At 37.1% G+C, this 16656-nt stretch overlaps 1 protein-coding gene across 2 annotated transcripts in view; it reads right to left on the bottom strand.

The window, feature by feature from the left end:
• The window catches only part of LOC124168887, a 28520-nt gene extending 16208 nt beyond the window's left edge, over positions 1-12312 (bottom strand). The window contains exons 1-6 of one of the 2 annotated variants that reach the window (XM_046547262.1): positions 12222-12302; positions 10847-10910; positions 10083-10303; positions 7870-8445; positions 5406-5993; positions 2307-2795 (exon numbers count right to left, since the gene is read on the bottom strand). In XM_046547262.1, the coding sequence (XP_046403218.1) occupies positions 2412-2795; positions 5406-5993; positions 7870-8445; positions 10083-10303; positions 10847-10910 (1833 nt within the window). In that variant the 5' untranslated portion in view covers positions 12222-12302 and the 3' untranslated portion in view covers positions 2307-2411. Of the gene's footprint in view, positions 1-2306; positions 2796-5405; positions 5994-7869; positions 8446-10082; positions 10304-10846; positions 10911-12221 lie in introns of those variants that run through there. The other variant, XM_046547263.1, reaches the window with a different exon arrangement.
• Between the last annotated feature and the right edge of the window lie 4344 nt (positions 12313-16656).

The raw sequence follows: 16656 nt of genomic DNA, 5'->3' as shown, positions 1-16656 counted from the left end.
AATACTCAATTGAGGGTCCTCAGTACTTAGGGCCCTTGGGGCACGGGTTGCCGTAATTTTAAAGTAACCAAATTTTAACACGTGTATATGAACCTCATTTGGATCATTTTGAAACTAGGAAAGCATAACTTTTCTCAATTCTGAAAAATAAGGGCCGGCCTACTGCACACCCTTCTTTTCCTTTCTTCCCCTTCCTCCTCCCTTCCCGTCTTACCACCCCCACCCTGACTTCTTGTTTAAGCCTTTATACACCTAGTTATATGTACCTGATGATGATTTAAGCGATACCGGTTGTACAATAAATATAAAATTATGGAAATTGCTCCTGCTTCTTTGTTATGTACCGTTTCCACTCCATCTCGCCTGAAACCTCAGGTTATATTGTTATTTTACTGGGATTATGGGGAAGTCTACTATATAAGCTTCAAATCATATATTTTAGATGCAGTAAATTACTTCCTACCTCCTCATTAAATATCGTACCTCCTCATATAAATTATGACCCTTACCGGCATTTTTTATCATATATGACACTCTACACTATTTCTGAGGGCCACAATTCATCCTATAACGCATGGTGTGTCAGATATGACGCGCCTGTCGTTATAATATGTGGTTCTCGAAGGAGTCGGTAAGTTCTAAAGGTGATCATCTTCTAATCATGTTAAAGGAAGTCAGCTTCCCGCATGGGAAAAGAGTAAGAGGATTAACCCGAGTGATATCTATGTATGGAATTAGTAAAGGTACGTACGCCAATGAGAAGTTTTCAATGACTATGTGTCATACGTGATACATATTCATTTAATGTAAAACTCGTCTATAGCATATGTTGTCCGTTTAATATTTATCATACGTGATATATATTAAAACTTCATTAAAAATTAAAAAGTCACAGAAAAAATAAATAAAAAATATAGTCATTGAAGCGTTTCTGGTTATGTTTTACAAAGTAAAAACTTTTTGGCCCGTATGAAGGAATTTATGGAGTTCAGGATTAAGACCACTTTTGGCCCCTTGTGCCTAAATATGCTAACAAACGACCATTTTTTATTTTGCTCATCAGTCTTCGAATAGATTTTATAATCCCAACTTAATTGGCCACATCATGAGAAATGATAGCATAATGGAAACAAGGACAAGTAGACGGGAAGAAGGGCAAGAGACATTACCGAATGAGTTAAGTAGGATAGGTTATTAGGGATTTAAAGGAGAAGAAATTCACCTCCATGAGTAAGCTAAGTTTGGAGAGCGAAATGGAGTGATGTGTCAAAACAATTTTAAGGCCGATTTGTGCTGGTCACGGAATCGAGCAGGTGGAGCGGCATTAATTTCTCTTTATGGCGTGGAATTGCGCTAATGCACGAACATAGTTAGAGCGGGCTGTTTTGCCATCTCACATCCACTCATTCTCGGATGTATTCTAAAAATTCACTGCTTTATACGACGCAATTTTGACTGCGCCATCATACGCATTAGAACAGTACGCTAGGGTGTTGCTTATTTTTTATTTTTTATCGGATTTTTGATTCCTAAACTTTCGAATTTCTAAAAATTTCAGCCCGATTACGTTAGCTACGCGCGGCTAGCGGAAAAGTATTTTTTTCCTGGAAAACTGTTGAGCGGACGTAAAAATTACGCGAATTTCAGCCCGGAAGAGCTGTAAAATTGGGCGTTACTCCTTTGATTAATAATGTTTTCTCAAATCTGGAAAATGTATTCTTATTGCATTTCTGCTCTGTGAGAGAACTCTAAATGTTGATAAAACGGACTGAAATTTTTGTTATCCATTCCATAGCTTAAGAAAGTAGAGAGAGATTGAAATAAAAAATCCGGGAAAAAATAAGCAACACCCTACAGTAAGCACGTCATATTTTGCAAGTACGTGCCCCGTGTAAAACGGCCTTAACGATAATTACGAGGAAAGCCTTTCATTAAATCAATCATTGAAATGAATCATTGAAAACCTTTTCACTTTTACCGGTTAGCTCAATGTATGCCATATCTCACTTTTCATTGTATCAAAAAACATGAGACGTCCTTCAGCGTATAAAGATTTAAAGGGAAAAATTAAAACGCCTGAAGTTGAGAGTAATATTTACGTCAGATTTCCAAAGTTATCGTCCTCAATACCAAACTTTTTCGTATTAATTGCCTCAGCAACAACTTGTATGTTTCCCTGCGAACTACATCCGTTTCCCTTCTACAAACGGCCTTTAGGAATGTTGACTTAAGATGATTATGGATGAAGGTTGTCATTGAAAGGATGGGTTTGAAAAAAAAATGATTTGATGAAGAAAAACACATCATTTTACTTAAGGATGATATTTATTAAAAGTTATTTTTATATTGGAACATCACAGATGCATGATAACAAAAGCCTTTTCTTAGCAATTTTCGTAGTACTTTGAGATTTACCAGCCGAAATAGTTGTGGAGGAAGTTGTGGACGGCATCGGTGTCAATGTCCAACTTCTGGAGTCCACTGACCATCTCGGGGAAGGCTGGATCCTGCCTGACTGTGTTCACGACGACCAAGAACGAGTCGCTCTTGAGACGAGTGATCAGTTCCTGGAACTCTGGGTCGGGCTCGCAGGTTGTGATGAACCAGTTGGCGATTTCGTCGACGGGCAAGACGGCGATGATATCATTGATCATGTTGGTCAAACCCGACCTAAGCATTGAGTTCCTGAACCTCGGGAACTTAGAAGGCTTGAACTCAGGAATTCCAAGGATGTCAAGGACGGTGTTGACGTAGCTGTAAGCGTCGATTTTCTTGCTGACCAGCCAGTTCATGAACTGAAAGTATTAGATTGGGTGGTTATTATAGGACAAAATTCGAAAAAATAAATAATAATACCGTGGACTCAAGTATTGACAGGAATGATAGCTGGATAGGTGAGGATGGATATCAGTATTGAGTCCTTTTAAGTGAAAATACTCTCTACTACAAATAAGTTTAAAGTTTTGAGGCAAAATCCTTTTAATTGGTGCCCTTCGTTTGTTTTACGACGTCCTTGTGTTTAGGATTTCCACTTAGAAGATTTTAGTTGAGAATGTTTCATTGATTTGCTCATATTTCAACAGGATTAGGGGTTGTTCGTTTATTACGTGAGGCGATTTTGGCGAATTTTGGACAATCCCCTCTTACCTTAGTGAGGCATTTTGGGAATGGGCTCGACTCCCTCCCTCTAATCTCACTTGAGATTGTTCAAAATGCCTATTTCCAGTGCAAATGCGTTAATCCATGGTTCATTGCGTTGGATTTACAATTTTTCAATTATTTTATTTTAAATAAGTTGAGACTAGTATTTAAGATTACTAAGATCGTAGTCAAATTGAATTTTTAAACAAGCTTATCGCTATTTGCTAGAATGGTTGTGTGTGATAGTTGTTGTTTCATGTTATACCCTCCGATGTAAAAGGCCTTGTGAGCTGTTTTCGGGGCGATGGGAATAAATAAATAAATAAATTCCAAAATATTTAATGGAGACCAAAAAGCAAACATCGTATTTTACCTCATGATGGAGAAAGTGCGGTCATTATTGCTCATGCTCCTAGTTATTCATTCAAAATTTTCCGTCAGATTCTTTTTACGATGGAATCTATTGGATATACTCTTTCAAATTGGAGTAATCTGTGGATGAAATATGTTTTGGAGCAAACATTTTTTTAAATGTAATTGAAAACATCATCACGATCTAAACAAATGTAGTTGGTCTTAGTTTTGACTATGATTTGAATTGCTGTCAAAGGAATCATTCACTTGAGGATTCATGCGATTGATTTTCACTATATTTTTTTATATAGATTGCGAGTGGATAATTTTTGAAATACCGCTGGAATATTTTACTAATAACACCCTCTTTGGCATCACCCTTTGAATAATATATTGAACCAAAATAAGAAATGGGAAGCCTAAATGCTGCCATAACTCACTTCCTAACTGTTCTCGGTGAAATATTACCTTGAAAATTTGGGCTGTACATTCCTCAGTCATTATTTGACATGATTGTATTCAAAGTCGCCGTTATTTCCGTTGTATTCCCTTTCCATAGCTGTTTATTTCCTTCATGAATACAACTTTCAGTCTTGTAGCCATTTATTTTAATATTTTATCTCTTCTCTTTGTCATCAATAATCTAATCATATTTCCTTTACCATCGCGACTCTATTGTGTACCGTTGCATATAAACGCTTGTGTGATTATTTTCCCTTTTGAATTAATTTATTAATTTACTAGCCTTATTTATGATAAAATTATTAATATATATGCATATTTCTCGTTTATAACTTTAATGCGCTAATTGGTGGAAGAATATATTAAAGGAAAGCACATTCCTCTGAATGCCCTTAAGATTTTAGCATTCCACGAACCTTTGTCATTCATTTTGTCACGCTTTCTCATTAGTGCATATTTATCTAACGCCTAAAATAGAGAATAAGTTCATAAATATTGATGTATTAAAAAACTGATGATGAATTCATTTCCCAACCACGCCGATATTGATAACATTTTGAATAACACCTTTTGCTGTTGTTTTGTCTAGAATTCTAAGCTACTGTTTTTACTGTGGACTGCTGTTGTAAAACAGCCCAGCAAATAATAAATAAATATAAATGCGCCCCAAAAATTTTTGTTTTATTTTTTTGCGTCAAAAGTAACAAATTCTATTCCACGTGTCACTTTCGAGATTCTGAGAAAAAGAAGGTGAGAGGTAAACGTAATAACGATAAATGTGGTAGAATACTCGGCTTTCATTTAAATTTAAATTGAAATTTAATCCATTTTTTGTGGATATTATCGAAAATTACGTTATGCTAATTCGATATTCAGTGTGGTTTGCCATAAATGTCGGTTGATGCATGTTATTGCTATTCAAACTACAAAATTCTTTGCTATTTGGCTAACATCTACAAGGGATGGGTAACTGCTATTTTAGTTTTTATCTTTCACTGATAAATCTATGGAAATAAATATCGGTATGAATTTTAAAATGCGCGTATCTGCCTTATAATTTTCCCTCGTAATATGACTATGTGGAATTTGAGAATAGCAAATAGCAATGTATACGGCATAGCAAGAATGGGAAAAAATAAAGCTGTGCTGAGTTCAGTTAAAGGGAGGAAGTTACTGTGTGTAGGGAAAGTTATGAAAGGAGAAAAATATAACGCTTGCAAATATTCTTACCGGGGATATTTGTGGCAGATGAACCATAGAAAAACGAAATATCTCCGGTATCGATAACTTAAAATCACAGTGCGGTCTCTTACCTATAGAGTTGCTGAGATAAACTCCGTTAATATTTAGTGCGGGTATGATGAATTTCAAACCTATGAGAGGAGGGCACATAAAGAAGCCGAAGCATGACTCTGATCTGCTACCGGATTGAAACAATCGATACTTACATCCTTCAGCTCCTGGACTCCTTCCAGGTTGACGACCAAATTTCTGAAGGAATCTCCCTGTAGCCAGGTGAAAACGGCTTGCACGTCTGGGTCAGTTTGCAGGTACGTGATGAGGATGTTCAGCAGCTTGTCAGTTGGGATTAATTTGAGTAGCTCGTCGACCAGGCTAACCAGGGAACGAGGGGAGATCCTCATTGGTGGCCTGTGGTTGTTGAAATAGTCCTCGATAGCCTTCTCAATGGCCTCCACGTCGATTCCTTGCGACCTCAGGACGTCGGTGAGCTCCTTGTATTCTGGGAGGTTGATCACGTCGTTGACCAGCTTCTGGAATTCCGGGGAGAGGATCTTCTTCAACAGTTCTTGGAAAGCTGGATCAGGCAGGCACACATTCTGGAACCATGTGTTCATCTCGTCGAGTGGCAGAACGTTGATGATGTCGATGATCATCTTGACCAGTCCGGATTCCCTGGTGAGGGCGCGGTTGTGCAGCTTCCTCGGGGGTTCAATGGGCGGGAGGTTGAACATCTTACGGAGGATGTTCTGGTAGGTATAGATATCAAGACCAGCATCGTACAGGTACTTCAGGAACTGTAAACGATGGAAAGTGACGGAAAACATTTTATGTTAATTCCATGTATAATGTCGCGGCTCGTTGTTGGTAATAGTCATTTCAGAGATATTGAACATGTGATTTATTCGAAGTTAACAGGAGTTTTTATCAAAGTTGTACGTTATATGAATACTTTAGAAAAGAGTGCGGCGGCAAAACTGTTTAAATGGTTATATTCTCGACAACCTGTACTTTACACGTACTCTTAGGGGCTATCAGTACATCCAAAGAGGAATTTTCATGCATTTAACTATAATTTAAAGAGTATCAGGAATAATTATATTTAATAAGTACTCTAATTATACTCTCCTATTTTTTATAAATGCCCTTATTTTAGTGGCATATTCGAGTGTTTGGAGGTTTTTCGTTTTTAGGAAAATCCACCCTGTTTAGTTTTTGGTTAAAGATGTATCCAATTTTGGACTTTGGAGTAGGTTGAAGAAATTTCAGTCTGTAATTCTTATACTAAATGAAATATTATGAATTAAATTCGATGGTACTATTAATTTGGCAGAAGAAATATTTGTTTCTTTTCAATTATTGTAATTATTCTTTCCAAGATACTTATAATCTTTGAATTTCATTCATTAATTTGAAAGAGTCTCTACGGTGAAGAGGCATTACTTTGCATCTGAATATTGTATGAAATCAATTAAATGAAGGATTCACAAGAGATTCACGCAGGCATATAGAGAACTTGTTAAAGATTCTGTAGCGTGGTTGTTGTGTGTTTTATATATTTTTTTAAGTTTATTAAGCGTACTCCTGGATTGATCTTTCCCTGGGTTGACTAGCATTTTAGAATCGCTTTTCCTTTATTGTCATATGTCGTACGGAACGATGCATACTTGGTAGATGCTCAAACCACACTTGTGTATGTGCATCCGTTTCATTATGTCTTTTCCTTAACATGGAGCATGCATGTTGCTTGAAGCTTGCTGCTAAAAACTCAAATCCGACTAAAAACAGTTTAGGTGTCCCTCAGGATGCTATTTATTGTTTTCTCTGAAGGATGGGACGCTTTTTCTATTTTATTTTTAATACTGGGTATTCGCCTTTTATTTCGAACGAAATTATTTGTTAGTCGTTCAGTGTTTCTATTTTTGAGCGGCGTGATCGCAGAATATTGTGTTTAAAAGCCTAATGCATCGTCGATTTTAATGATTCTGTCGATACATTGTGGAATTCTATGACATGCGAATCAAAAAATTTGTAATATCCCCTTGGTTATTCATTTGCTCGACCAGTTTAAACACGTTTGTGCCATTTTGAACGGATAATGAAATCTCGTATTTAACAACATCAAATGACATTTTCCTTCGCAGGGTGGAGAAAATTTGTCAAGAAATTTTAACCTTGGAAAGCTAATGCAATTAAAAAACGATATTACTGATGATGTTTAGATCGAAAACGCACCATTTTTAAGAAACTTTTCGGGAGGCACTTCGATTGGCCGTGAGTTTGCCATGTTGGGGGACGCTGCGGACAACACATTACCTCGGAAAGTTTTGCCTACAGGAGAACAAGATGTAACCAAGGCAGCTCGCTTGCTCAGAGGTGGTGCATTCTGGATCGTGAGTCGTCAATAGCCTCTGGCAAACAGGACAAACTCACTGTCAATCAGTTCACTTGGTGCGAGGATTTTGTAGTTTAAAAATGGTGAGTTTTTGACCTAAATATCACTAATAATTTTGGTTGCTACCGGCTTTAGGTCTGCTGGGTTAAAATTTCGTGACGTAATTGTTCTCCACCCTGTGTAATGACGCTAATGTGTTAAAACCTGTCGAGCGAATGAATTGTTGTGGATCATTGCTAAGTTTTTGATTCACATGTAATATATCGTATTTCACTTACGCTCTGGTATTCCGGCATGGAAATGACCTTATCGGTGAGCGACTTGAACTCGTCAGAGAGGAGGAAAGCGTAAGCCTGCTTCACGTCTGGATCATTGGCGACGTATTGCAGCACGATGGCAACGCACTTGTCGAATGGGATGAAGGCAGCGAACTGCTGCAGGAGGTCGTCCAAGTTTCTGGTTACGCTCCTTGAATTGGCGAAGAAGTCGGCGATGGCCTTCTCGATGGCGTCTACGTCGATCCCCTGATCCTTGAGGATGCTGGTCATTTGCTGGTACTCGTCGGTGTGCTTAATGCGGATGACCATGTCCTTGAATTCCCTCGAGTTGAGCTTGACGAGCAGATTTTGGTAGGCTGGGTCCGGGAGGCAGGTTTCGTAGTACCATTTCTTGATTTCGGCGATGGGAAGGGCGGCTACGACTTCCAAGACCATCTTCACGATTCCAGATTGGGATGGGTCAGCCTTCATGCGAAGTACCCTCGGGGGGTAGATCGGGGGAAGGCCAAAAATCTGGCGGATGATATTCTGGTAGGTGTAAATGTCAAGGCCGGCATCGTAGAGGTACTTCAAAAACTAGGGAAAACAGGAAGTATGGTAGTCAGATGCTATCTTGACCAATTATCCGTTCTCGGTGATTTCAGTCGTTCTCTGGGGTTAGAGTTCAACTTATCTTTTCACGCCAAGGATAAAGTTCGTCATGAAAAATATTTGACTTAGCCAGGATCCGAACCCGGATATTCCTATTACCGGTCAGGTGTGATAACCAATTGCACCTTTTTAGAGCGAACTTCTGAATGAATTTTACCGAACAAGGTGTTGACGTCACAAGTGCACTGTATAACCTGTGACGAAAGCCGTGCTCACTAGGCCACTGTCGGAGCAATAAACCCTATTTGGTTGTCATTCGGCGACCACGAATTTCAAAGCAGTGTATGAAACAAGTGACTTAGTCGCACAGGTGAAAAGTTATATACTCCAAGCATGACGTTTGCTATGAAAAAATATTTGGTTTAGCCATGATTTTAACCCGAGATTCGAACCCGGATATCCCGATTGCCAATTTATCCTTGGTGTGTACGACTTTGCTCTCGTGCGCGTGACTCTATACAGTCACTTGCTTCATGCAGTGTTATATCACTTCACGTTTCCTTAATCTGATACAACCAATGTCATTTGATTGTACAATTGCTGCTATGGTATTTCGTGGCCATATTTTAAATTACTTTGCTTACACGCAGGAGTTCAGAGAAAACCTGTTAATAGCATTACTTTAGAATCGGTAATGCGCCCAGAGTGAATGAAAGGATAAGCGCACTCCTTGGCTTAGCTGCGTAATGTGAGAAACCCGAAAAAAACACTGAGATCATGTGACATCATCAATCATATGGTAAATATTCAATTGCGTACATTGTAAATTGGTAAAGCGTAGACCTGTTTCTGAGTGCACAGATGTCACTTGCATTAGGGGACTTGACATTTACTTTGTTCCAAGTGAGATCGACAGTAAACCTTTCGAGGTCAATGCAGTGATTTCATTGGGGGAGAATGTTTTTACTTAATGCTTGATGCGATATAAATATAATGTAAGAAGGTATCTTAGCAGAAATATTAGAATGAAATCATTGATTTTAAGTCACGAATGGATATTTTTCAATTACTAGATATCAACATTTTGTTTCCTCTTAAACATTCTGGTGATGACCCATTGGAAAAAGGCATTAAGGGGGACGCATATATCCGATTTTACCGGTAGATTTATGCCCCGTATCGTGGCTTATTACTCATATAGTGCACAAGCAATCATTTTGAAATTTTCAGGGTAAATGGAGCGAACCCCGTAATTTTGACGTACTAGAAATTAATTAAGTAAACTTTTTTGTGTTTTATATTTAAGAAAATTTTGACGAGGGTCCATTCCATATACCTTGAGAATTTTTTCTTGCTAGCGTAATATATAAAGGAGTGTGGGAGCGGGAGATATGTGTGCTCTTTAGTATGAAAGACTGCAAACTGCAAGACATCAAACACCTCTTCCTTTTCGAAGGGCACAAAGCTATAATTTCTTATGTATCATAGTATCCTTGCTTTACTTTTAACCCTTATACTCCAGTATTTAGACTACTATTTAAAAAAATAGATTTGGCGTAAATTCGTAAGATTTTTTTTGATAGGGTATAGTGATGAGGAGCATTACTTTCATCATTACTCACTTCCTGGTATTCTGGCATGGCGATCACCTTGTCGGTGAGCATCTTGAATTCTTCCGAAAGGAGGAATGTGTAAGCCTGCTTCACGTCGTCATCGTTGGCAACGTAATAGTCGACAATCTCCTTGCACTTGTCGAAAGGAATGAAACTGATGAGCTGTTGAAGGAGGTCATCCAAGTTCTTGACCGATGCTGGAAGAGGCTGTATCTCATGTCTGCGCTCTTCTGTTGGTAGACATTTGTGTTACAAACCTGATTAGCCCAACTAATTAACCATTTAATAAAGTTTTAATGACAGGCAAGGTTACTTCTGTCGTCTAAATTCAAGAAAAAACTGACCCATTTTTAACATTAGTGTTTTAAACCTACTGTTATCATTGAAAATAAAATATTTATTGGACTAATATTTTTCTTTAAGAAAGTGAACGTTATTTGTGCGGTAAATATGGTTATGAATGCTTGAATTAATATATTCATGCATAAAATCACTGAATTCCAATTCATTCAAATTTTGTTGAAAATATTATATTTTTATGTTATTTTGGTTCTCAAATCGGATAGCGGACAATACAAAATAAATATTCTCTGCGAACTAATCGAAGAAGTCCGGCTATTTTTAAAAAATTACAATGGTGTAAAAATTGGACGTTTTTGAAATTTAATGTGACGTATTTGTGATGGCTTTAGATTAATTTGAAGCTGATTGATCAATTTTGAAAATTGCTTGTCTTATGTTTGTTAAGGCTTGTGAGAGAATGGTATACTTACTGTGGAATATGGTTGAAGCACTTGACAAGCCGATAACGGCCACGAAGAGAAGAAGAAGCTTCATCTGAAATTAGAATAGATTATTAGCATATATATGGTTTCCACATATCTTTTTAGTTAATTGTAATGAATACATGAATACAGTTTAGCAAAAATCTTCATGAAGTTCATCTCGAGGAGAACTACCTAGTAAATAAAGTGGTACTGAAAGCCAGTGAAAATAAAACTTATCGAAGTAGCTTTATGATTCATCGATCGAAGATTGATGAATGATCTTTTAATGGACATTTTCATAGCGATTTCATGAGTAACGGAAGATATATCAAAGTTAATATCAATTACCGCACATATTGGGAGTAGGAACAATAATGGGGGGATAAAAATAAATATCTTAGTACGTTCCTAAGCTGGAAGCTGTGACAGTGAAAATTAAATTATCATGTTTCTTGGACTGTGCAGAAGATAGAGAACAAAGGCTGGCCAGAGATATTAAATTTTATGATTATAAGAGTCATATGAGGATGATCAACGGCAGTGAAGTTGAATATCAGTCATCGTAAATCAAACTTAGGACTACTTTTTAGTAATTTTACCACTTATATTTCTGTAACCTCCAATTTCATAGCTCGTGATAATCTTTGAAAATGTGTGGATTGACATCAATTGGTATGACCTCGATTATTTAATTTGCACCGAAATATGTTTTTAAAACCACAACAAGAGTCCTTGCAACTGACGATGACTCCGTGGGTTGAAACGCGTGGAAATTGTGGAGGAGTGGTAAAAGTTTTTGATTTATGAATTTAAGATCATGAGTGAAAACTTATTTGGAGTATGTTAATCTACAGAAGTGAGAAATGGACAATGGAAACAGCAAGAAATCGAGGGTAGGCAGGCCGTAGAAATGTGGTGCTACTGAAGAATGATGAGGATCAAATGGATCGACCGAGTAGGTAATGAGGATGTTCTTACAAGTGTAGGGTAGAAGAAAAGCCTTTTAAAAACCTTTACAGAAAGACGGTACAACCTTATAGGCTATTTCCTGAGACAGTATTGCCTGATGAAGACAATCGTCGAGGAATATTTAGATGGCAAGAACGGAAGACCTCGAATGAAATACATGGAACAGGTAAAGATAGATGTGAATGAGAAGAAATACATTGGTGCGATAAGATTAGGTGATAGGAGAATTGAGTGAAGAGCTGAGTCAAACCAATCTTAGAATTGTTGAGCACTGATTATTATGAATCATTAGACGAGAATAAGCAAAGTAATTCGTGTAGAAGTAATTTTAGAAGTAGTTGTAGCGTTTTAACATTTAGGATTTTACGTTGAAAATAACATTTTCTTCAATTGATATGGGATGTCGACTTACCTTGCTCAGCTTTGGGACCTCAACTCGACTTCGAGTCCCCTATCGCCCACTTTTATACCTGTCAATCCCCTTGGAGGTTTCGGCTGCACATAGCCTCGAGCACAAAAAAGTGACACTATCTTCCTTCGGGAGTGCGATATCCACGAAACAGAAAATTTAATATTTCACCAGATGGTGGAGATGGGTATTGTTTTCAATGTTGCTACCGAAGGGTGAAACACTTGGTGTTATCTTATCGTGGCATTGAGAAGACAGATCGATAAATATAATACAATCGCGTGTCAAATGATTTTTTCTTGGTGAGCATTCATTCTTCTCTGAAATTATCAAATTCTCTTCATTTGTCCAAAATAATCTTAGTCTCTCACATGGTATGCATATTAAATTTCTTTGTTGACAAGACTATGTTTGTCATGAATCAAGGGGTTGTAGATTGAATAAAGATAGGGCCAAAACGGATTTTGCGTGTGGTCTTTAACGCGAAAAATGACTTTAACCTGTGGTTACTTATTTGATAAAAAATTATTTGCCTTGGATATATACGTTATTTTATTGTGAAATTAAGATGAAAGCCTGATAAAAATAATACAATCCTGTTCAAATAATTTTTTCATGGTGTGCATTGCTTCTTCTTTGAAATTATTAAATTTTCTCATCTGTTCAAAATAATTCTCTCATTCGCTAAGCATATAAAATATCTTTGCTGGCATTAAAGTCTTGATAACACTAAATTTGAGTGGTCTTGTATGCGAAAAATGTATTTATTCAGTAGTTACTTATTTGAAAAATAATTTGCTGATAAAAAATTATGTTTGATCAGTGTACGAACGTCAACGTTGCCTGGCGTCTCTTATCAGAATAACTTTGTTTTGTTTGTTTCTAGACCAAAATGCTCATATTATCACGAAAATTGTTTGCCTTTGAAATGCACTTGGAAATTCGGCAAGTGGTAATAGTTCAGTCGACCATCGTTTTTTCGATAATTTTATTTTTTTCTCAAGCCATTTAGGATAACGTTGAAATTGCTGAATGTTCCAAGTCTTATCATTTTTATGCTACCCTCAGTTTTTGTTTATTAAGAGATTTCGAGCTTCTCATTTTCAATTTGATAAAAAACTATTCATGTTATTGAACGTGTCGTATTCCTGTGTTGACCCAGAATGCTCGGCAGGTTTTATTCACTTTTGAGGTTTAAATTTTTTATTTGTAAAAAAATCATTTTATAATTTTTTGCTACGTAACTGATTGATTGAGGTAAAAAAATCATCAGGTTTTCTCACCTTGACATATCTTCGTCAGAGCAAGCTTCTTATACTTAATGAAGAATGAGGTTCGAAATTAGGTCTGTGCCTGCCGTAAGCAGGTGTTTGACATTTAAAAGGAATGAGGTGAAATTTCATGAATGCTTCAGCGAGTCGACATTTTCATAATTTCCTGCGCTAGTATCAGTGGCGCCGACTCCATGGGGCCTGAGGGGGCCCGAGCCCCCTCAAAGATTCGTTTGGGGGGGCGGAGCCCCCTCAATAATTCAAGAAAATAATTAAGTTATATTATGCTTTGTGAAATCACAAAAATAAATTGGTAATTTTTTTCCCATGTTTGACGATAGTTACCTTTTAAAATAAATTCATCAATGTGTTAAAACAAATAATTATAAGGTTAAGCAGGTTAACTAAATCAGGTGGTGTGAATCATGACAGCTTTTCGGCGCTGCGACACACTTTGAATTTAACCTCTTCCCGGGGAAAAACCTTCGATATGGGCCCCCCAATATTTTTTATAAGTCGGCGCCCCTGGCTAGTATTGACCTGTTACTGATTTTTATGGTTATATAATAATTAAATGTTGACTCTGTCCGAGGATACCCATTCATTTATTATTCACGAATTCGCATAAGAAAGGAAACACCCTTAAATATTGAAGCGTAATAAACGTGTAGATCTCATGAAGTGACCACAACGTCCAGTCCGAAGACTTTTTTCACTCTTACCGCTTCCAAACTCTAATATGGTTGCATAAGGTAAAATATATAGGAGGCTTGCATCTTATTATATCTGTAATTTATTAACTAAGAAATGTATAGAATCACTATTCTATGGAACGAAATCACGATAAAGTTTTTCTCGAGGCCGGGTAGCTAAAGAAATCGATGAACGGTTTGAGTAAAAAAAAAGTCTTGGAAAGTGTTTTATCTTTTTGATCGTTATGATTTCCAAAAATTGTTTTGATTTTCAAAAAAATGGATTTTGCTAACGTATTTCACTCTTACATTATAAATTTGCCGGAATGGAAATCAAAGTTCATAAAGTTTCCCGGTGATTACTCATAAATGAATCTTTCGTGGGAAAGAGGACCATCTCCTTATCAGTTGAACAGCAGGTGACATTTAACACGTGTCTCAACGAAATATTTTGCAGGTACTTTAAAATGTGGGAAACATGCTGAAACCATGGTCGGTCCTTTAGTTTTGAATTGAAGTGTGGAAATAACTAATTCTGTTTTTATCATGGTTGTGCAGGTGTTTTTCAAGGTAAGAATATGACACCTGGTGAGTGGAAACGCCAAAATGCTATCATCATGCCTACAAGCTTATAGTCGTAATTTTCACGTACTCTTATAACTAATGAATTGAACCTTATCAATGAATATAAGGCTGTTCATGAATCAGGAGAGGGCCTGTTGACTTAACATCGTCGTCAAAGATGCTGTTGTGCGGAGATAAATATTTTATGAACTGAGGAGGTGAGAAAAGTTTATTCTATAAATATGGTTCTTCGGATGGTTCTACGTAAGAATAAAAATTGACAAATATTCGTGTACAAGCTGAAAGCAATCATGAATTGCAGAAAAAAATAGTGATAAATATTGTCTATATCGGTGAACATAATATTTATCTATCTCGCCTTCCTCATTCTTTCCTAGATATGTGTATAAGCATTTTGAAATGGCTGAGGATACCGATACAGGTGGTTATGGGGAACTGCCGATAATGTATCATGAAATTAATGGTCGATTGCGCCGATATATTTTTCGTAATTAGCGATTATAATATCTGAAGAATCCTGCCGAATCATGTAGACTGCCAGTTTTAATGATATTTCTAAACCTAGTTTAAGATTTCAATTAGGTACGTGCTATCAACGCTTGCACCTATTTACAGCCAAGCCTTTAGTAATTTTCGTTGCATTTTAGCTAACAAAATATGTGATTACTGAATTTTTAGTGATTTTATTGAAATAATTCCAGGCGAGGAACAAATATCCAAAACCTTTTACATGTTAAATACAACGAATTTGATCGATTGTGGACGAACTTAGTTTATAGCATGTATATGGTAGCAACATAGAAACAGTGTTAGTAATTCTCCTCATGTAGGTATTTATCTGATGAGAAAAGAGACAGCTCTTGAAAATGACATGTGCAGTAAACTTTGAAACCGGTTGAGATAGTAAATAAATAGGTGTGAAAATTACTACGACTGTTCCTATAATGAATATAATGAATAAATGAAATAGAAAATATGGTCTATTTTGGGGTCAAAAATAAGAGGATCATATTGAAGCGTAACAAAGCTGAAGATTTCAGAAAGAGATATGACCGCTCGGAAATCTAATTTCATTCCAAGAAGTGTGTTTACACTCCGAGATTTCGTTCCTTTGTTCTATCGCCTTCACTCTGCTTCCCTTTGGACATCCAGCTAAAAAAAATCTCCGGAATAAGCCAGGAACATCTCGGTCGGAACGTTAACTTGTTCGGGACGCATCTTTTGGACTCTCCATGAAATCATACGTGAGGAGAATTACCTTTGAGGTCTGCCATTGCCGCACAACGTATGGGCGCCTCTCTCTGGCCATTGGGCAAGCGGCCAGTTGCAGCATCTACTTCAATGGCTTGAGGGGGTCTCTCTTTGCTCTCCAAACTCGTCTACCACGCTACCGTTCATTTTTTTAATATATTTTATTGGAGGAAAAGGTGCACCAAAGCCATCAACCAGAGGCAGTCGAAGCATTGGCTCTGTCGTTGCGAACGGAAAAGGTAATTTTAGGACAAAGACGTGACCGCTCCGGGTTCTGTAATCTGTTTAATACACCTACCACGTGGACCATGACCTCGGCACTTTTTCTCGTCTTTCTCCGTATTTTTATTTATTAGAGCTCTCCACAAATTTCTCTTATTTTCCTTCATCATTCTGTAAGTCCTATATACACATTGTCCTCTCTTAAATTCCTTATAGTCTACTTCCTCAGTGAGCATTTTACTCACGAAATGATTTTCTTAGAATGTGGCGAAAAACTTTATATCGCTTTGATATCTGCTAAAATTATCTTCTGTCGGTATTGATTTTTTATACATGTAACTCACGGATGTTTATGGATATTATTCATGGAGTCCAAAGGTTTTAGTTCGTACGAAGAAGTTGGTCGGAAAGCTCCTG

This window comes from Ischnura elegans, chromosome 12 (genome assembly GCF_921293095.1).
Source record: "Ischnura elegans chromosome 12, ioIscEleg1.1, whole genome shotgun sequence".
Lineage (NCBI taxonomy): Eukaryota > Metazoa > Arthropoda > Insecta > Odonata > Coenagrionidae > Ischnura > Ischnura elegans.
Note: the sequence above shows the minus strand (reverse complement) of the source record. Positions and strands in the feature narration are given on the sequence as shown.